Here is a 22,626-nt window from a genome sequence, read left to right as displayed (position 1 = left end):
AGAGAAAAAATAATAATAATAATTTAAAAAACTGTATGCATCACCCTCACCCAAAGTCAAGATAGGTTTATTTTTAAACCACAAACCTGTCAATAAAGGCACCACAAACACCGATTCTGCATCACGACATTGTCCTGGCTGGCTTCTAAGATTATAGTTACTTACAAAATATAGTTACTTACAAAAAAATGAAGTATCATCAGCCTCTACCTCAGAGTTGCTTTCATTTTCCTTACCAGCCCCTTTCAAATTACAGCCTCTTTCATTAGCTAGCTTCAGTTGGGGTATATACATAACATTCTGAACATTTTATTCAATCAGTGAGGTTCTTTTCCTCAGACTTGATAGCTGTCCTTATGCAAAAATTGCTATAGTTTCCTCCTAGGCTTGTTTCAAATTGTTCTTTTTATTTCAGAAGCCTCAGTTAGAATGCCTCTTTTAATGTTCGCAGTATTTGCTAAATCTAAAATGGTTCCCTCAAGTTAATATTACATTAATTTTGCAATACATTCCTTCCAAATAAAAGTTGGCATATTCAAGCCTGTTACCCCCACACTGCTAGAACTCATATATTTCTCTGATGAATAAAGTAAAATTGTTGTGTCACTCTGCATTTTTGTATGGTCCTCTCTACTCTTTGGAACCTATTAGAATGCTGCTCTTTTTTCTCTAAAAAAAAGAAACCAAATGTGGCTTGGAGTGAAAAGAGGTGGTCTCTAGTTTCCAGTGATATACTACAGGGTTCCGTAGGTGACCCTGTTCGATTAACTTACATCAACATTCCACAAATACCTCCTACGCACTAATTTTATGTTAAGTAGAAAAGATAAATAAGAAATCATCTTCTGAAAGGGCATGGGGTGGTGAATAGCAAATAGGCTTTGGAGTTAGTTAGAATGTGGGTTAGAATCCTGATTCTGCTGTTCACCAGTAGGTGACTGGAGGTAGCTATTTGATCTCTCTGAGCCTCAATTTCTACATCTGAGTATAATTACACAATGCAGATGCTGTGATGGTATATATATATGAAGATGGTAATATGTGAAGATTTATATATATGAACATGTATACACACATATATAAAACTAGCACATAACAGGTGTTCAGTAAATGTTTGTTCTCTTTAGGATAATATTTGAACTTACTTTGATAACATTTCTTTCCCTTTTTCCTTCCCAACCACACATGTGGAAAAAAGGGCTATTATATGGCCTATGAGTTTTCTTAACAAAATAAATTAAAATTGATTGTTGTAAGAATGTTTTAAGACACTCCTCCCATCTCAAACTGTGTGACATCTGTGAAATGTATTGAAACAACCAGAAGGGTCCTTAATCTGAGGTGATAAACTCCTAACGAGTTCAGGGAGTTTCTGAACTTTCTGAAATTGCATACAAACTGGGTATGTTTGTTAGGCATTTTGGGTGAAGCCAATTCATTGCTCTCAGCAGATTTTTAATGGGACTGGAGAACAAAAATAAAGACAAGAATCATGACAGTGTTATAAGAGCACAGCTGGCACTCACAATAGATTGTATACTTTTGGAGGTCAGAAATTATCTATGTAATTTTCTTTTTTCACAATGCTTGGCACCTGCCCAAAAAAGTTAAGAATTTAAACTTTTTTTTTTAATGACAGAAACAATAATATTCTATTCTCTACTAGGAGGAACAGGAATAAAATCTAGAAATAAAAAATAAAAATGACAAGATTGGAAAGAGGAAGGCCAAATCCTAAGAACAGTTAAAGATCAAGAAGAAAAAAAAAAAAGGATAAAAAAAAAGGAAAAGGAGGAGGAAGAAATAGATATGCAAAGAAAGCAGAAATAGAACCGCAAAGCAGAAGAAAAAGAAAAGAAAGTCATTTTGTTGGACTAATAGAGGGGTTTGATTCCCTTCCTCCAAATAATCTCCTGTAGGCAAAGGCTCATTAAAGGTCCTATAAACAAAGAATTTCTATAAACTTAATGACCGTGCTTGAAATTCTAATTTTAGCTTAATCTGACTATATTTTTTGGCAGAGGCATTGTTTTTCTACCTAAATATTCTTTACATGCAATCTCTAGATAACTAATAATAAAGTAAAAAGGGTCCCTGTTTTCATGTGAGCTGTGTTCCAGAAGTTCATTTTAAAAGGTGATCCAATTTGCATTTTCCTATAGAAACTGTGTTACCAACAATATTACAAAAGTTCATAAAAACATAGCAAGTAATGGAAGAAAAGGGAAGTGGCCCTTCAGCTATCAGTGGGGAGCTTGGTAAACTGGGGCACAGCAGCTCCTCTCATTTCCTTTCTCATACCCCAGGGACCATTGTACTCATCCATGTTTACACAGTGGGGATGTTTCTGTACTTCAAAGATAAAAGGCAACAATACCATAAATGGCCATTTGTACATGAAAAGCAAAACTAGCTAATTTTCTGATCCTCATTCCCTCACTCAACTCTTTCATGCCCCACATGTGTGTCTTTCTTGCCCCTTGTACTTCTCCACTTTTTATTAAGCACAAATTCCAGTCTTTCTCACGGAACTGAATTGCTGGTCCTTATGCACGCTGGAAGTTTCTTTCTCTCTGTTTCTGCAGACTTCATCTTCCATCTAGCTTTTTTTTGGCTTTAACTATAGAGAGTTACTTTCCTGCTCAACCTCTACTTCCCACCTCCACCTCTATCCTTGACAAAAGTCTGATGTATAGGGGTCAAGCAATGGTTATCTTGATTGACAACAGTTGAAATAGAGCAGGGAGAGAGACAAAAATGCTACCCCATTTCTTTTGCGAAAGGAGGCTAAATTCATTTTCTTATGCAGGAAATTGGAAGATGGATGTAGAGACAGATATTTAACAGAGGGGAAATGGAAATAAAGGTGCCTGATAGTCTGGGCTGGATCCACTCAGTAATAAGTGGAATAAAGGTAATAAAGTAGAAGTAAGGTTTAATTTTAAATTGGTTCTAAAGGTTGTACGTATACGTGTAACTGATTCCTACAGTACAAAAGATGAAATGGAAGGCATGTATCCAAGTACATGTCTAAGGAGTGAAGTAGCTGTAGGAAGTACATCTGAGCAAGTATTCCCTGGGAATAATGCTAACAGAAGACAGAGGGAAAGCCAAACTTGCCTTTTCTGTGTGGGCAGAACTTTCCCTGTATAAGAAGACAATACTCACCAGCAGAAGTAATTCATAATGAGAGAAAAATAATGAGCCATAAAACATAGTCAATTTAGAGTTTGTGCAACTGTAAAGCTAGGTTAACATAATGGACAGTGAAGCCCATTTTTATAATAATTTTATTGTTCCTAACTACTTCCGTAATGACAGGTATTTTGCACAAACAATGGCATAATAGATTAAGAGACTGAATTATTTGCAAGCAGACTATTAGTCAAGAGAACTTGACTAAAAAAAGCTCTGTTGACACGCAGTTACCCTCATTAGAGAGAGACTCAAATTCCCAGAAACAGTTGCTTCTGTTTTTACAGGGTCATCTTAATCTATGGACTCATGAGGTTTTAACAGTTGTAAAGAATCTTAGAAATTACCTAGTCCAGGTCCTTGGATGAAAAGCACACACTTTTCAGTACAAACATCTTATAGTGACTATCTTTATGTTTGATAATGAACATTTGCTACTATAGGACTAAAAAATGTAGCAATAAATGATTAAGTACTGCTTGAAACAATAATTCCTTAAAAAAATTTTGGTCAGTCCATTTGTTATCATTATTATATTTACCTTGGGTTTACATGTTTGGGTTAGAGTTTCAGTGCTCACCAGACAGTGACTAAGGCCTCTCTTTTCCAATTCAAAAATCCCAGAGGAGAGAGTCTGATTGACTCAGCTTCCTTCAGAGACCTATCCTTGTCCAATCAGCTATGGCCAGGAAGGGAAAGGGTCCTCTCGTACAAACATGGCTAAAGGGACCGAACCTCAAGATGAGAGGAGGGGAGAGGAGACAAGGAAAGGGTGCATCTCACTGCAAAATGGACACAATCCCAAAAGGTATCCATCTTTCAGGATTTAGAAATAACAGCTTAAAAGAAAGAAGAAAAAAATATTAGGCCACGTTATGCCACTAAAATTATCAGTCACTTAGATCTTTACACTAACAGAGGCAGCATACACATTTATAAATAATTTACTGCTTCAGGATTTTAAACAAAAGCAAGCTTCACCTATTCCATTTATAGCAAATGTTTTCTGTTTTTGTTGAGCCACTAGGGGAAACAATTAAGGAATATTCTGATTCATATTCCAGAGAACTGGAAGAACACAGAGTAACTCCGAGGAGCCCAACCTCCTCAAGTGAGAAAATTTCTCTAGATGACACAAGTTCCTCAGCACACACGTGGCAATCTCTGCTTTCAAGCTAATACGTGGTGAGTCAATGCTGAGGCCTCTTCCCTTGAGGCTAAAATTATTTCCTAGATTTTTTTTTTCCTTTACCTCCTCCTCTGTTCTGTTCTCCACTTTTACCTCTTCATGTGTCAGTTAATTCAGAAAACATCAGCCTTTCCAACTTTTTCAAAATCTTGACAGATTTTGTGAAGATGTAGCTAGAAGAAATAAAAACTGTTTGGAGGAAAATGCCTTCTTAAGTTCTACAGGGTGAAATTACTTTATCCTAATAGGTATTTTCTTCCTTCCTTCCTTCCTTCCTCCCTCCCTCCCTCCCTTCCTCTCTCTTTCTTTTGGATGTACCGGGGATTGAACCTGGGATGTCATACATGGGAAGCAGGCACTCAGACTCTGAGCTACAACTGCTCCACCTGACAGATATTTTCAGTTTGAGATAAAATGCTCTACTGAAAAACACACTGTCCCCATACATTTTTCACTTACTTCCTATTGTTATTGAGAAATGGAGCACTTTAAGCTTTGTCCATTTTTTTCTAGGGTTGTTCTTCCTATTCAGGTTAATAAAAGGATGGGTAGTAAGAGGTCATCTATAACCACAGAAAATCCAATAAGGCAGTAGTTTCAAAAGAATTTGGTGTCAGGGATGAAGAGGAAAGGCAAGAAACAACCATACAATGAAAAAAATCAAGAGGATTGGATAGCCATCGACTACATAATCAGGACTTGAATCTTAAGCTAAGATATATTTATCTCACATTTTATCAGCCTCACATATTTATCTCTGGCGTTGGCCATGCCAGAAAATTGTGCATTGTCAATAACTGCATAATCCCTACCTCTGACATTCAATTAGAAAAAGCACACCCCTGTGCCCCAAGTCCAGCTCTCTAAAAAAAGACATGTATTTGACCATTTATTTTCTTGCTGTTTGGTGCAATTTTGCTCTAGGATGAACTCTAAAAAATATATGTTTATTACTAAGTAGATTTAACTACCACTGTCACTATAAAGAGGGGCAGGCACCCAGCCACCATTACAAATTAATTCGTGAAAAGAAAAAGGAGCTGCTTATAATTACGTATACTTTTTAAAGTGTAATAAACTTACAACAGGCTAATAAAATGAGAGCTGACATATAATAACTTACCATCCTGCCATACTCTTAAATCCAACTGCTATGAATGATGCTAATATTTTACAAAGGTACAGAGTAAAATCAGTAAATACCTTGTCACCACTTGAAAGAAAAAACTTCACAGTGTTCACATCTAAAATATTTAACGCTTAATTGTTTAAAAATAAAATAGGATAGACCTTGGTGAGCCTAATGTAATTAAAAGAATGCTAATGCTTTACAACTACACTGTCACATACAATCTCACTGACTGCCTTTTGAGGCAGGTTGGGATTATTGTCCATACTTTATGAAGAGGGAAATTGAGATTTAGAGAGATTAAGTGACTTGCCAGACGTTACCCAGGTAATCAGTGATTATACTGGAAGCAGAATTCAAGTCTCAGGAATCCCATTGCTCTATTTACTATGTTATTTCCAGGACTGTCAATGTCCAGAGCACAGTGAAATTCACAATTGATCTCTCTATGATGCCAGAAAATCCTTCTATAATGCAGGAGCCAGGAATAAAGATATACCAGCACTGTATGTTATCCTTTAAAGTGAAAAAGATATACTCTACTTTATTTGTTTATTTAAACAACTAATTGAACATCTTACTTTCAACAAAGTTAAAATGAGATAAGACATTCTGAGTTTTCTGTTTTATTTTCTATTTGGAGCACCACCTCTGAAAGGGTCTCCTTTTCCGGTTTTGAAGTGGCTGTGAAAGGGAAGAGGGTCAAGGTGGGCAAATTGTACACAGGTTGGGGACAAGAAAGGCAAATGGAGGTAAGTATGCAAGGGAGAGAAGTCTCCAGGCAAGGGCCTCGGAAAGAGCTCTAACCTGAACATCAGGATACCTGCACTTCCAGCGTGGGCATATTAGTTTATCTTTCTGGGCCTGTTTTCTCATCTGAAAAAAAGAGCTTTGGATTAGAGTCATTAGATGTACTTTAAAATTGTCTTGGAATTTTAGGTCTTTTTGGATCTACTGATAGCATGTCCTGGCAAACCATACAAGAAAGAAACCTAAGCAAATTAAAGGAAAAATAACAGTAACAATAACATGTGTTGTCTAACCTCAGAGGCCACACTTAACTCCCACGCTATAGTCCACTAAAGAACTGCCTGATGAAAGCATTATTAGAAAAAAAAAAAAGGCTGGCCTGGCAAGATGATGGTTAATGCCTAAGGCCTAGACCTTCTCCGCCTCTTCTGACAGGCGTGGGATTGCCTTAGTGGGTTACCTTCCCCTATTCTAAAACCCTGAAGTAGTTCTTCCAGTGCCTGGCATACTGACAGAACTGAAGACCACATGTACCTACTGGTAGCTTTTACCAATACTTAGATTTTCAGTCTTCTCTGATTCACACATCTGTTTTCTCTGCTTCTGTTTGCACATCTCATCTTGCCGGAGGGAAAAGAACAGCAAAAACTGAACGGGTTTAGAGCAGGCTGGAGGCCAAGGGACTCCTGCAGGATTAGCCCCTGTTCCTCAGGCAAAGCTTCCTAAGGCACCTCCAGTCTCGGTTCTGGATGCTTCCCTGCATTAGTCCCCCTCAAGATCCGGGATCTAGTGTAAGAGAGTACAGCAGAAACTGAGAGGAAGTGACCGGAAAGCAGCAACCGCTAGCGGGTTGCAACTAAACCTACAGCTCTTAGAAGACCCCGACTTCCCAGACCCCAACGCAGAAGGGCGGAGCGTGCTCTCGGCGACCAATCCCCGCGTCCGCACGTCGCCGTAGCCCCGCCCCTCCCTGCCCCTCCCTCCCCGCCCATCCCTGGGGCTGGTGCGGCGGCTGCGACGTCTGCTCTAGGAGACCCCTGGGTGGCGGCTGCGCCGTAGGCGGGCCACAAGCCTAGACGCTCTGCGGGGAGGGGCGGAGCGAGCGGGCGGGCGCGCGCTCTGGGCCCGCCTCGGCCGCCGCCGCTGCCCCGGAATGATCTGGGCGGCAGCGGGTGGCCCCGGCTAGCGGCCCTGAGTCACTTCTGCGGCCACCGAAAGGAGGAACGGTCTCTGGCTCCGTGTCGTCCCCCTCTCAGTCCCCCTGGAGGGGCGAGAGGGAGCCGCTGCTGATGTCAGGTACGACCGGCGGAGGCGCCCTCAGGCTGCGGGTCCAGGGTCTCGGCTCCGCTCGCCACCCCCCCTTTCTGAACGTGTGGGGGCTGGAGCGTGGCGGGTGGAACCAGACCTCCCGCTCGGCCAAACAGGTGTCTCGGGGTCGTGGCCCGGGCGGGGTGAGATGGAGGGGCGTCCGGGCTTCTGAGCGAGGCGCCGACACTTCCTGCTCCCGGCGCCCGGCCGAGCGCCGTAGGGGCCGCGCGCCGTGCGGCCGCTATTCTGTTGACATGTCGCATGTTCTGCGCGGTGGGTCTTCCCCTTCTCGCATCTCGTGCCCCTCGCCGCCGCCTGGCGCGCTGCCTGGTGTCGGACAACGGCGGTGAGGCGCACAGTGTGCAGCTGTGCTCGTGCCGGACCTTTTAGCGGTCCTGTACCTCTGGGCCCGGCCCGCCACTTCGGTCCTGCCGACCCCTCCCGAGTTGGGGGTCAGGCGGGACTCGGAGCTCAGGTGCCGGCAGCGTCCCCAGAGCCCCCGGCTGCCGCGCCGCCCGAACGCCCAGCGAGCGGGCGACTTCCAGAAGTGCCCGGAGACTCGCTCGCGGCGTGCTTGGATCATCAGGTTTGCCTGTACCTGACTTTCTAAAAACATTTAGAATGAGCAAGCCAGGTGTGTTTGGGGCACTTACTGCTTGGAGGAAGAGGAAGAGTTTTCTTTCACCTCACACCTTTTCCTCTTTCCTCGCCCCCAGTAAAGTGCGATGGCATTTTAGTAGGTGCTGACAAGCTGTCAGTACGGCTTTAAATTTGGGTAAATTTTATACTCTTAAATGATAACGGTAATTAGGGGGAATTTAGCCTTCTTTAGCCATTACCCACTTCCCCTATTGTAAAGAAAAAAAGAAAGAAAGAAAGCAACAGTGTACATGCACTGGAAAAGTTGACCAGATTCATAGTCTAGTTCTCTAAATTCATTATAAATATTGAACACTTTCTTTTAACGCTTTTAAAATTGAAAACTTTTATGCTAACCATGAATAGATTTCAGTATGAATTAAAAAGTTAAAAAGATAGAACTTTAGTCCATCCGAGTGAGTCAGTAGGCCAGTATGTAAGGGACAGAAAATGTTTACCTACTAAAAATTGGGTATAGAACATAGATTAGCTCTCCTTGGCTGCAAGGAAAAAGTGTTTCGCCATCATTTCAAGTTGTTTTAGTATAGTGCAAGTTTAGACTGGGAGAATTTTTAGAAGTATTTAGATAACAACTTTCCTTTATCTAATAAATGTCAGGTGAACCTTAGGCAGATGATACTTGTATACTAAGTATTGTGTATAGTAAATTATATTTATTTTCTACAAGCCTTCATATATAGTGATGTACAACTTAAGTGACTGCAAGGTTTTAAGTTACCAGTTAACTATTTCATTGTATGTTAAGTAATAGGGATTCAATAAGAAAAGTATGACATTTAAAATTCTTGATAGGAAAATACAGTGCTAGTGGACAACTCTTAGATGCTAGTGGAGAACTATTAAATGCTTCTTTAAATTTGCCTGGAATTCGTGTTTTTCTGTATCTTTTTACGTAGGATACAGCATTTAAAAATATTCTGTGGTTATTATCCATGTAAACATGGCTATGCTTTTCTTTATACTAGTATATATTTCTGACTAAATTCAAAATCAGAAATTCTTAGAATTTTATTGCAAACTTATTTAGTAGTACATGTAACTAATTCATGTTCGCCTAGTCATAGAAATACAAAAGTGTGTCACTGGGCATATTATCTCCTATTTGCATATTGATTTGTGCTTAGTTAACAGAAATTGCTTTCTACAGCTTAGAAACTTGATAAACCATAGTAACGAAGTATAGTCGTTGTGAAATTACTGATTGGAATTCTTGTGACAGGGCAGCTATAAGTAAACATTAAATAGAAAATGAACAACTCATTGCTGAAAATCAGTTCAGATACTCTGAAAAATTTTAAGCTTCCCAAAACAGCCATATTACTTGAGGAAGATTTGTTGAGCTTTGTATAAAGAGACTGGTTTACAGACTATATATAACAAGATTAAAAGAAAAATTCTTTTTACCCTAAATGCATTGGAATCAGGTCATTCTTTAAAAGAAGGGGAAAATTGAAGAATGTTCCATTAAAAGGGGATTTAGGGGTTTATCTTAAAACCTGGTTAGAGAGGAACTCTAATGTGTACTTAAATTTATACTTTGTAACTAATTCAAATATCCAAAGGGAGAATCCCCTGTCAGAAGTATGATGTGTAAAAATAGAAAGCGTCCTTTCCAGAAGAAAATGTAAAGAAGCTTGTGTATGAGAGCTGGGAAAGTCTATACGACGGTGAAAGAAACCAAAAAGAAAATTTGAGTATCACCTATAATATGATCTGCTATATATTAAAGTATTTTTTAAACCAATGGAAGCTGGATAATAGGATATTTGAAATTATATGCAGCTTGGTTTAGTCATTGGCATATAGTTTAATTTATGTTACACAGTTTTCCACAAATGTCAAGCATTATATTATCAAATTAGAGGGTACATTGGGAGCAAAGTAAAGGGCATCTCTATTCGTTCACGTATTTGAATATCTGTTATGTACAAGCAGTAAACGAATGGGCAAAAATATCTTCTGTCCTCATGGAGTTTATATTCTAAAGCACTGGTTCTCAAAATGTGGTCTCTGGATCCACAGCATCAGCATCACCTAGAAATTTGTTGAAAACGCTAAGTATCCCCCCCAGACTTTGTGAATTAGAAACTGTTTAATAGGCCTACCAGGTGATTGTGATGCAGACTTAGGTATGAGAACCATTGATGGAGAAGAGAGGCAATAAGCCACTGATCCTGAAGGAGAAGAGAGACAGTAAAATATAAAACATTAGGTATTGATAAGTGCTGTGAAGAACAGAGTGGCCAGTGAAGGACTCCACTTCCCCACCACCATAGGTAGAGACCTGAAGGAGTTGAGTGAGTGAACCATGTAAGTCTCTGGGTAAGACGACTTCCCAACAGAAAATAACAGGTTCGAAGACCGTGGCATGTTTGAGGAATAGCAAAGAGACCAGAGTTACACAGCAAGGAATTGCTGCTGTCCATTTTTGACCTAGAAAAACACCAGATATTAGGAAGAGAGATGAGAAAGAAAGGGATGGGAGTAGGATAGCAGATTGTGTGAAAGTGATCTTAAGGTTTTAAGTTTCTGAGATGGAAAAATGAGGGTTTTGAGCAAATGAGTGGCAAGATCGGATTTAAGTTTTAAAAAGGAACATTCTGGCTGGTGGTCAAAATAAACTGAAGAAGAATAAAGGAAGGGAAAAACTTGTTTAGGATGCTGTTGCAATGACTGAGAAGAGAAAGTGGTGGCTAGTAACAGGGTGGTATCAGTAGAGAGGTACAAGACTAAAAACACATACAGGATATGTATTCATAGTAAAAAGTAAGTTTTTCCCTCAGTTACCCAGTTTCCCTCCTCAAAGGCAACTACTATTTTAACTAGTCTCTGTATTCTTCCTGAGATATGTGTATGTGATAAACTACGTTTTAACAGGTTAGTGGAGTGCTTTTCAGCTGGAACCAATTTTGCCTCACAGGGGACATTTGACAATGTTTGGAGACATTTTTGGTTGTCACAGCTAGGTGGGGTGGGGTTGCTACAGGCATCTAATAGTTAGGAGGCCTGGGCTGCTGGTAAACATCTTAGAATAGACAGAACACAACAAAGAATTATCCAGCTCAAAATGTCAGTAGTGCAAAAGCTGAGAAACCCTTAATGAGATTTACAAAGGTTGGGGCATAAATGGTAGAGGAAAGAGGGCATTGTAGACAGAGAAGACAATAGCAACCACAGCATTGAGATGTTTAAGGATCAGGATTGCTGAAGCATAAATGATAAGACTTGAAATAGTAAAAGATGAGGCTGGAAACTTGGAGAGAGTCTAGATGGACTTCTAGTTGTTTTAATTTCTGTTTTTTAATATAGAAACTTTGGAACTACTTGGAATTGTTTTAAGGAGAAAGGTAGGGACCCATCTAGCTGGTTGCTTTCCCCCCCCCCCCCCCGAAAGGGTAACTAATTATTTCAATACCACCAATTGAATAAGCCATCTTTATATTTCAGACTTGAAATACTGTGCCTAAAATTTCCATATGTATTTATTTTTTGCATAGACTATTAACATCTGATAATCCTTTTGATAAAGTTCATTCAATAAAGATCACCAGGGACACAGCCTTAGTCTGAGAAAGTTAATTTGCTGCTGTGAGGGCGATTGGACACCAGAGAAGCTACCAGCATTTTCACCAAATGAAAAAAAGAACACAGTTGATATAGCATTTTAGAGAAGGGCGGAGTTTAGGCAAAATTTAAATGAAGCAATATTTGATAGGTTTACAAGCAAAACAAGACTATGTCAAGGGGTTTAATATCAGGCCTGGGCAGAGAAGTCAACTCAGGGTCCTGTGTTTTTGGAGATTACAGAGTTAAGATAAACGTGGAATGTTGTGACTGGAAACCCCTTATCTGTAGCTCCAAGTTGGAAATTGAGGCAGCTTCGGTTTCTTATTAATCCATGTTTCATATCCATCCAAGAGTTCAGTGCTCACTGATAAGGTTTCAAAGGGCATGTTGTGACAGTCTGTGGTTGTAGAGAACAAATTTTCTCACCTGTCTTTAGTATTAATTAACAGAAGCATTTTTCTTCACAGATACATTGGTCTGTTTAGTTTCAGTATGAAATTATTTTAATTACTCTAACTCTGTTTATTGTATCTAATATGTTTCATAATCTGGTAGGCTTAGTATACCCATATCCCCAATGGCCTTTTCCAGAATTTTTCGTTTATACATACATGTTTATTTTTCTGAACAACAGTTAAAATAATTTTTACCAAGTAATTTAGTTTTTTTAAAACATTCTTATATTTTATTTTTTAAGATTTATTTATTTATCCCCCACTGCCCTCCTCATTGTTTGCAGTTGCTGTGTGCTCTCTGTGTCTGCTTGTCTTCTTTTTAGGAGGCACCTGGAACCAAACCTGGGACCTCCTATGTGAAAGAGAGGCACTCAGTCACCCCAGCCATCCCATCTCCCTGGTTTGTTGTGTCTCACACTGTCTTTCCTCTTTGTATCTCTTTTGTTGTCTCAGCCTGCTGCCTGCCTCCCCAAATTGCCTTCTCAAGGAGGCACCAGAAGGCACTGGGAACTGTATTCAGGACCGCCCATGAGGCCGGCAGAGCCCAATCACTTGAGCCACATCCACTTCCCTAATTTAGTTTTTAAAATCCTTTTTGTATTTTGGTTGGGATCACATTACATATGTAGGTTAACTTGAAAAAAATCGACATCTTTACTATATTGAGTTTTTAGATCCCAAAGTATATCTTGTCTTTCCATTTATACAGGTACTCTTTTAACCATTCAGTGGAATTAGGTATTTTTTTTTCTCTTTATGTAGAGCCTATACATTTCTAGTTATGTTTATTCCTTGTTACCTATATTTTTTGTTTGCTTTTACAACATGGTCTCCATTATTGTTATTATCTGTACATAAAAAAGTGATTGATTTCACATGTTAATTTTGTAAACAGCAGACTTTAATGAGTTTTATATTTTCCTAATGATGTTTCAATTTTTTCCCAAAGACTGTCATATTATTTGCATATGATGATTTTGCCACCTCATTTAAAATATTTATACCTCTTATTTGCATATCTAGTTGCTTTGGCTAGTTTTCCCAGTTCAGCATTAAATAATGATGGTGATTGCCTTCACCTTTGTACTTACTTTAATAGGAAACCTTCTAAGGAAACTGATGCATCGAAAATAACTGATAATGTTGATTTGTGTTCTACAATTTTGGTGTCTCATTTAATAGATATTATTAATATAGGAAGGGAAGAAGATATCCTCAGATAACAGTGACAATTTCCTTGAGCTTTAAAGATGGATGCTTTCTAGGAAGCTTGTAAACAGATGCTTGCTTCTTAGGAAAACAGAAATAGGGACAGATGGGTCATGAGCCAGAAAGGCCAAAAAAGATAAACGTTTCAAGAATAATCTACCACCAGGTATGTCTAGTGGTCTTCCTAGCCATGAAATGGATAGAGTTTCAACCTAGGGTAGGTGGAGGATTAATGAAGACAGAAAGAAAGATGCTGCTAGGATCTTTTTCAATATTATAAAGCAGTATGATGTTCCCTTAACTTTAGTTATAGAAACAGTTGAGGATGGATGCAAGAAAATATGTGTGGACTCTTGGGACAGTAACAAAAAGGAACCTGAAATTGGTGGGAACATTTTAAAAGAATTACAATTTGAGATTTATACAACTTAATTTTAATTTGATAGTGAAATTTACTCATTGTAAAGTTTATTAATTTATTTTCATTACATACTTTTTCATGATCCCTAAGATTCCAAGTTCCTTTTTGATGCTAAGGTTGTGTAACTGTATTGTTTGTAAAGTATTTCAGGCTCACTGGGTGAAAGACTGTTAATTTTTTTTCCGTTTTCATAGTCGTAATGAATTAGTGACAAAATATTTTTAACCTCTATGTCTGAATTTATATGTACTTCTATTATGGGTCATGTGTCTAAACACAAATTAGGCAGTATATTTTTCCAATAACTAACTATTGGAAAAATCATTTCAGCTGTGGTTCCTCCCCCTTTCAAAAATAAAAAAGCTCCTTCTTTTTAAAATGTCTTTTACAAGTCAGGCAGGGTACTGAGTACTGGGACTATAGAGTTAGATGAACTATAGCTATTGTTCTTGAGCAGAGTGAGAAATATACATATACTTACTATAATGCAGTGTGATCAGTGGATTATAGGGGTATGAATGAAGAAACAAGGAAACACTTGGTGGGAAAACAGTTAATTTGGCTGTGGGAGTTAGAGAGGAATGTCATAGAAAGCTACAGAAGCTAAGGTAATCTCAAAAGATAATTATGCATCCATCCAGTTAACAAAAAGGGGGAGGACACTCCAGACAGAAAGAATAGCATAGCCAAACTCCTTATGAAAGGCCATGACACACTTATCGAATGGTTGAAATGTAGGCTTTAGTGTTCACTGTTACCAGAAATAAGAGGTCAGAAAAGTGAACTAAAGCCAGATCTTTTGTTCCACGTTAAGCAAGCAGTATGGACTTTATCCTATGGCATTAGAAAGTATTATTAATGTTTTTTAAACAAGACTGCTTTGTGGAATCTATATGATGGTGTTGCAAGAAGTGAAAGAGCTGAGCTCAGGGACAAATGATCAAGGAGTGGCGGGAGAAAAGTATTATCACAGAGTGGCAAAATAGATATATATGGAGATAATGATAGGATTTGGTGGGGAGGAGTGGTGAATAAAATGAGATGTTTTGCCTTCTCATTTCAGGTCAGCTGATATTTACTGTACTCTAGTATCTGGTAAAAAGCATCATGATGAACTTGGATAGGCAAAGACATTATATTTTGTCATCTGGGATTTTACACTCTATAAACAGGAGGAAATATGCAATGGCTATATTCATATGTCTTAGGATAGTATTTAATACATGGAAAGGTGATCAATCGGTAGCATCTTCCAAAGAATATATAAAATCTCACAAGTTAAAGTTTTGTAAATCTCAAACTGTAATTCTCATTTTTAAAAAAAAATGTTTCCATTAATTTCAGACTCAGAAAATCAAAAGATGAGAATACCCTTTTGTTCCATGAGTCCACAAATATTTTTTTGTTTAGTAGGGTGTTAAACTGCTTTTTCATATCAAAACGAATGGAGGAGGGAAAAGAGAGTGCCATACAAATTTCACTTCAGAAGTGCTTCTTAGGAGCTAACACTCAAATGGGAATTTCCAAGCCTGGGTGTACGAACCAGTAACCAAAAGAGAATTGAACCTGAACCAGATGGAAGAGCACTGAACTAAGGAAAAAGCTTGCTTCCTTGCTTTAAACATTACTCTTTAAGTTTGTCTAAGGATGGGAGTTGAAGAGAGCATGTCCCGTTTATTGATCTTTTGAAAAAGCCAGCCTTTTGTTTCATTGATTTTCTCCATTGTTTTTCTGTTTTCAATTTAATTGATTTCTGCTTTTTATTATTTTGCTCCTTCTGCTTCCTTTGGGTTTATTTTACTCTTTTTTCTTAATTCTTGATGTAGGAGCTTAGATAATTGATTTGAGACTATTTCTAATTTAGTGCAGTAAATTTTCCTCTTATATTACTGTGTGATTTTTTACTTGTCTGTATAATGAACAGGACTGTAAGCTCCATGACAGCAGGGGAAGATACTTTGTTTTTTTAGCTTCTCCAAGTATACCTAACTCAGTGATGTATATTTGTAAGTGACTTTTAAGAACTCACACATAGTATCTAGGCTTGGTAATTCAACTCACTTTATAACCTGGAATTGGAAAGAAACCAAATCAGTGGAAATACTTCTTAAATATTATGTTAGAGGAAAACTAATTGGGATGTTACTACAAAGAAAATTTTTTTCTGTTTAATAGTTTTTATTTCATAAGAAATATATTGGAAACAAGATATGGATTTTTAGGAATGTGCCCTTTTTGTTTAAGAATTTGTATTTAAAAATCTGAATTTTTATAAGCAAGACTACCATAGGAAGGAACGTAGTCATGAAAGTTTAATCTGAAACCAGTTTCACTTTCTCAGCAACATTAATTTTTCACAGTCCATTCTTTGAGTCTACAGACTTTTCATTTTTGTCATTTTTTGACCATCTTATGATTTATAAATAGAGCAAAGATGGTTTCTTGTTAAACCTACTGGTAACATTTTTCTTTTCCTCTTCCATATAAAGATAATTATAGAAATAAAGGTAGAGAATATAGAAAATTAGTGGGTGACTATAGATGAGAGTGTGTTATAATGGACAAATCCACAAACATTAAATTAAATGCAGATTCGAATCCCAGCTCACCATGTTGGCTATATGGTTTGAATCCATTTTATTAACCTCTATTAATCAACAGTTTCCTCATCTGTAATATGGGGATATTACTGTCATGTTTTAAAATTTTTGTGAGGATGAAAGAAAATAAAAGTTTCTATCACAGTATCTCACATGTACTGTATTTATGAGCATTATAAGATGTGTTGTTATATATGATTCATCCCAATTTTATAAGGGAAATCTTTTGGGAAAAAATATGTATCAAAAAATTTTTAATGTGGTTTGAAGAGAAAAATATATTTTGAATATGTGCATGTAGTAAATGAATACCATAAGCCAGAAGAAAAGTAAATACTAGATTGATAACCCCTAGAGGTCATGGTATCAAGTGCCAACATTTAAAAAAACAAAAGAAAATAAGACAACACTGAAAGCTTAGGATTTTTAGGACTTTTTTGTGAATCCCACTGACTTTCTGAATTCTGAATGTTTAAAAACTTAAGGAAGATGTGCTCTCAGGGTAAAGGACATATAGGCTTAGTGAGACAATGTCATTGAACTGATAGAGTGACTGGAAACCAGGCATAAGTGAAGAACATTCTGTCTACAAGAGTAAAAGATTTGCCTGCCTCCAAACTTCTCTGACATTATTGTGAGAAGGCCATAGAATAATATTTACAAAGTTATAAAAAGAAGAAAGTGGGGCCCTCAAAGTTTGTAATTGGTCAAGTTGTGCTTCGTATATAAAGGCAGTAACATTCTCAGGCATGCTAGGACTTAGAAGCCATTACAAGAACTACTTGCTGAATTCATCCAATAGAGAGTAGAGTATTAATGAAGAACTCAAATTTAGAGAAGCTATGATAAAAGGACTGACGGTGAGCACAGAATCAGTTTAATATAGACCAAGACTAAACAGTCATGGGAATTAGAGTATATAATTTACAGATGTTAACTACATAAATTTTTATAGAATAAAAATAACTACAAAGCTTTGGCTATGGGGCTAGGGGGAGAAGAGTATACACACACACACTAATATCTACATTTCTCACAGTCAATAAGAAATCAGTAGACGGAACAGCAACAATCCCCCAAATGCAATGGATAAGACCAATAAGGAAGGATGGTTCAACAATGAGCCCTTGATGCTAATGACTATGCTTGTGAGCCTGTGTGCCTGAAATAAGAACTAGGCCTAGAGCTGCAGGTTGCCTAAGAGTTACCTCCTGAGAGCCTCCATTTTGCTCAGATGTGGCCAGTCTTGAAGCCAAACTCAGCATGTAAATGCATTGCCTTCTCCCCAACATGGGACATGACTCCCGGGGGGGAGCCTCCCTGGCACCGAGGGATTAGTACCAAGTACGAGATGATGATGTGGCTGGAGAATGACTTTGAATAAAAGGGTCAACTCAGACCAGCAGAATATCTCAGCCTACATGTAATAGCAGGAGTTAAAAATGCTTTTTGACCTGGGATGAAAGGGGGAAATGGAAAGGACAAATGAGTTTGTATGGCTATGAGTCTCCAAAAAAGAGCCAGGAGGTCATCAGAGGGGTCACCCTTACACACACCTCAGCAGAGTTCCAGAGACAGCTAAAGTAGATACATCTCCAGTATTGGTTCTTCTGAGGGCTACAGAGACCCACAGATTCCATGGTCATGGCAGATGGAGTTCAGTGCCAAGTCAGTTGGCCTTACTTTGGAGTTTGTGTTCCTGAGTGTGATGGAGTTGGACTCAGATGTGATCTTTGTTCACAAGCCTCTCCTGTTACTTTTACCGGACCTGTGGTTGGCACTGAGGTTTAGTGTATACTCAGGGGACCTGAATCTCTGGACTGTCCATGTGATAGCCAGGCCCTGAGCCTCAACAGACTTGCAACTACTACACTCTGGTTTATTGGACTTACCCCAGCCAGCTAACAGGGAGGTGAAGAAGGTCAACCACCACACCAGGGAGCCAACAGTGCCTACAATTGCAAACAGGAGAATTACATCCATCATCCAAGTGGAATCTAAGCACCCTCTCAATACAGAGATTGAGCAGACATAACCATTCCAGGGTCCACAGGATGAAGGAAGAGTATGGATTAGAGTGGACTTACTGATATTCTATTCTGGAACTATTGTGATTAGTAATGGAAGTAAGTGTAGCATTGAGATGGAGAAAAAATAAAAGTAAAAAAATAAAACAGAAAAAAAAAAAAAAGAAATCAATAGATACGGCCCTAAAATTAAAATAGTTGTTTTCCCAGCTGCTGCAACAAACACCATACTTTGTATTAGCTTAAACAACAGAAGTTTATTGGCTCACAGTTTTGAGGCATGAAAAGTCCAGAATCAGTGCAACAGCATGTGACTCTTTCTCTCTAAATGTGGTGGCATTCTGGGGCTGGCTGCCAGTGATCCTTAGTATCTGGTATCTATATGAGGAAAATCACAATCAGTACAGGAATGTCTGAAGGGCATTTTTGTAAAGGTTTGAACTTAACCTGTGGAGTCTGGTCCTACTCCAGGTAAAGTCAGAATCTAATTTAATTGAGTTACTGTAATATTTGCTGTTGGTGTCAGAAATGTCATGAAAGTTGTAGAAGTTTTTGACAAACCTTTATAGGAACATAATTCAAGCTTAACACTTTGTCTTTTAAAGTCTAATTTTACCACTTCTGGAAAATAATAATTTTAGAACAGTTAAACTCATTGTATCCCCCTCATACTTTTTGTGCCTTTTTAAAATTTAGGTGCCAGTGCTGGGGATTGAACCCAGGCAGGACCTAATATGTGGGAAGCTGGCACTCAATCACTGAGCCACATTGGCTCACCTAAGTCGGTTTTTTCATTTGTTTGCTTATTGTTTGTCACTGTTGTTGCTGTTTTTGTTTTTTAGAGACATCAGGAACTGAACTTGGAACCTCCCATATAGGAAGCAGGCACTCACATCCTCTCTTTTTTTTTTTTTTGTCATTTGTTTTAATGAAAATCTTGTGGGATTTAAAATTTTTGTTTTATATAGCCAGTATTTATTTGGGCTATTCAAATATATACTCTCTCTGATTCTCTTTTATATCTCTGAGTTTTCATCTAGAATTCTGAAGAAAACCTCTTTGTATTTCTTTTAAGGCTGCTGGTAACAAATTTTATCAGATTTTCTGTCTGAAAATCTTTTTTCAGGTTCATTTTTGAAGGGTATTTTTGTTGGTTATAGAGGGCTAGGTTTATAGTTTAAGCACTTGAAAAATATTACTCCACTCTTAGCCTTGATTCCATTTTTTCTAGTGAGAAACTTGCTATCATTCTTACTATTCCTTTTTTAGGTTATTTCTTTGCCTTTAGTTTACAGCAGTTTTACTAATGTGTTCTGAGGTATCACTTTCTTTTGTTATTTTTCTTGGGATTCATATATTCTCTTGAATCTGTGAGTTAGCAGTCTTTTGTCGATTTTGGAAAATGCCAGTCATTTTTTCTTCAAATATCACTCTTGTTCAATTATTTGTCTCCTTTACTTCATAAGTTCTGGTTAACACATGTATTAAACCTGTCTACTCTATTCCCTTTATTTCTTATATTTATTTCTTTTCTGTCCTTTTTGTATTTTTATACTTCTGACCTAGATTTCAGTCTACTAATTTTCTCTTCAGCAATGCTTAATCTGCTATTAAACTAGTTGAGTTCATAATTTTCTTCTGACTTAGACATTTCTAAAATGTTATTAGCAAAACAAAACAAAAAACAAAGAAGAATACACAGTAGAAACCATGTATGGCCTGCAAAGCCTAAAATATTGTATTTCTAGTCCTTTACAGAAAAGTTTGCTAGCCCTTGGGTTAGAGAGTAGAGTGGGTTGTAATTACTACCATAGGAGAAAAGAAGGCGGGTGTATATACTCAAAGAGTCAACAGCAGAGAAAGAAAAAGAACATCCCAAGCAGTCATGGATCCACTAAAGATCCTGGTGGTGAAGAATACTCCCAACAATGATTATCCTAGCTATTATTCACATCTTTTACTTAATTGTCCATAATGTGCTGTTTTAGCAGCACATAGAGGGAGAAACTTCTAATCCAAAGTCAAGTGCTATTAGAAATGTTCTTCTACATGGAAATGCTATTGGAGACAGTGTCCAGGTGTCCAGGTTTGTGGCTTTACCACAAGAAAGAATTCAAAGATGAGCTATAAATCACTTAAACAGAGAATTTATTTAGGATTAAAGTGAGGAACGGAAAGTATACCTTTTAGAGTTAAAGGTGGGCTTTTTCAAGGGAGAAAATGTGAAGTTCTGCCCTGGGGTCCCCTGTTTTATGGGGGTATAGAACTCCAGCATCTGTGCTGACAAGCAAGTGTTTAGGGGTACGCGGTACCTAGGGATGTGGGGTGGCAGTTGGCTTCTGATTGCTGTCTGTGACCTCTGCAGGGCCTGTTGACCAGTGCTGATTAGCTTCTGGTCACACTGTCCACAAGGTCTGAAATAACCTGAAGCTAGGTAGGTGGGTAGGATGGTGGTGATGCCCCTCTCGCCCCTTCCCTCTTTGCTGGCTGCCTTCTGATAACACAGCCTTTGGGTGTGTGTGCTTGCAGGCTAAGGTGTGTGCTTGTAAGCTGCCTCTTTACTTGCTTGTGTGACTCAGGAGGTTAATGCTAGCCAGCAGGCCTCTGCCTCAGTTTTTCTTACCAAGCTTATTAGGTTTTATGCCCCCTTCCTACTTGGGTCCCTATTCTCTCCTGTCTCAGAAGGAATTAACTCCCAGTATAGCTAACAGTTATTAAACCCTTGGTATGTATATTGCTTTATTATTTTATAACATCTGCTCATTTTATTCTTACAGAAATACACTTTCGGGAAATGGCCTCTAAATCTTGGCTGAATGTTTTAATATTCCTTTGTGGATCAGCAGTAGGGTTTTTTTTATGTTCTCAGCTTTTTAGTACTTTGTTGGAAGAACAAAGTGATACCCAGCCTAATATTCTTCATAATGATCCTCATGCTAGACATTCTGATGATAATGGACAGCATCATCTAGAAGGACAGATGAACTTCAATGCAGATGTCAACCAACATAAAGGTATGGTTTACTTTATTAGGAAATAAACAACAATAATTCCATCTTTTTAACTGTTGGAGGGATTGAAAAGTTATGAATATGAATTTTGTTTTATCGCTGTCAATATCTGTTGATGAAAATGAGCTCTGTATTCCAGACATTAAATGTTTGCCTCAGAAGAAGAAAATTGCTAGAACCTAGAATGCCTAGGGAATAAGACATTGATTTCGAAGTTATTTTTAAGTAGAAACAATTTAGAAACTGAATTAGGGAAAGAAAAACTTTACAGATTAGATTTGTTTCTAAAATTTTTTTCTTTGTGTAATTTTATCATCATATTTTTAATTAGTTATTCTAAACAATCTTTTATCATTTTGAATGGCATAAGGAACGACAAAAGTAGAAAGCTAGGGATATGTTAAAATGACTCCATTTCCCCCTGGCCTACTGTCTCTAACCTGATTTTCTCACCTGAGACCTATAAGTGCCCTTAAATATTGGTTTTCTCCAAGTTTCTGTCCTTTGGTTCTCTCTTTGCCTGAGTGATGTCATCAAATCCTGTGGGAGTTGCTTTATATTCTGGCATAAACCTCTTAATTCTTTGCAAACTGTATTTTGACTAATACTGCTCTAGACAATTTTGGAAAGGACACTTCTCTAATCCTTAGTTCTGTTCCATTTCTGATTGGTAGATTTGCATATTGGAATGAGGTCTGTTACTATCAAAAGTCATCTCAACCCAGCCTTACACTTTTCTTCAAACTGACGTAATCATGAAAATGTTTAAGGCCACCTCGGGATACTTATAGAAATTTGTAACAGTGGTCTCTTGAGCTTTAAAATGATGAAATAGATAACCACTGCCACTTCAGCAGCATGCTTCTCTTATCCTTCAGAAACTCTTTCAGAGCAGTGAGAAATTCCTTTCAATGTACTGTTGAGAACCAGCTGAGGCTTTCTTTTTGGCTTGAAGTGAAAAAACAGAGACTATTTAAGGCAGTGCAATTAAGCATACAAATCTCTGAGGAGAGGAGAACTTGTTAAAATGTAGATGATGAGTCTGTAGGTCTGGGGTAGGGGCCTGAGATTCTGCTTTTCTAACAAACCCCCAGGTGATGCCAGT

At 38.1% G+C, this 22,626-nt stretch overlaps 1 protein-coding gene across 3 annotated transcripts in view; it reads left to right on the top strand.

Moving 5' to 3' along the window:
* The first annotated feature begins 4,289 nt into the window (after positions 1-4,289).
* Positions 4,290-22,626, top strand: part of C1GALT1 (core 1 synthase, glycoprotein-N-acetylgalactosamine 3-beta-galactosyltransferase 1) — a 63,762-nt gene continuing 45,425 nt past the window's right edge. The window contains exons 1-2 of one of the 3 annotated variants that reach the window (XM_023584833.3): positions 4,290-4,380; positions 21,288-21,524. In XM_023584833.3, coding sequence (XP_023440601.1) covers positions 21,305-21,524 — 220 coding nt within the window. In that variant the 5' untranslated portion in view covers positions 4,290-4,380; positions 21,288-21,304. Of the gene's footprint in view, positions 4,381-7,225; positions 7,560-21,287; positions 21,525-22,626 lie in introns of those variants that run through there. The other 2 variants (XM_004479179.4, XM_071215166.1) reach the window with 2 other exon arrangements.

This window comes from Dasypus novemcinctus, chromosome 5, assembly GCF_030445035.2.
Source record: "Dasypus novemcinctus isolate mDasNov1 chromosome 5, mDasNov1.1.hap2, whole genome shotgun sequence".
Taxonomy (NCBI): Eukaryota; Metazoa; Chordata; class Mammalia; order Cingulata; family Dasypodidae; genus Dasypus; species Dasypus novemcinctus.
The sequence above is the reverse complement of the archived record's forward strand: the minus strand, read 5'-3'. Positions and strand labels throughout refer to the sequence as shown.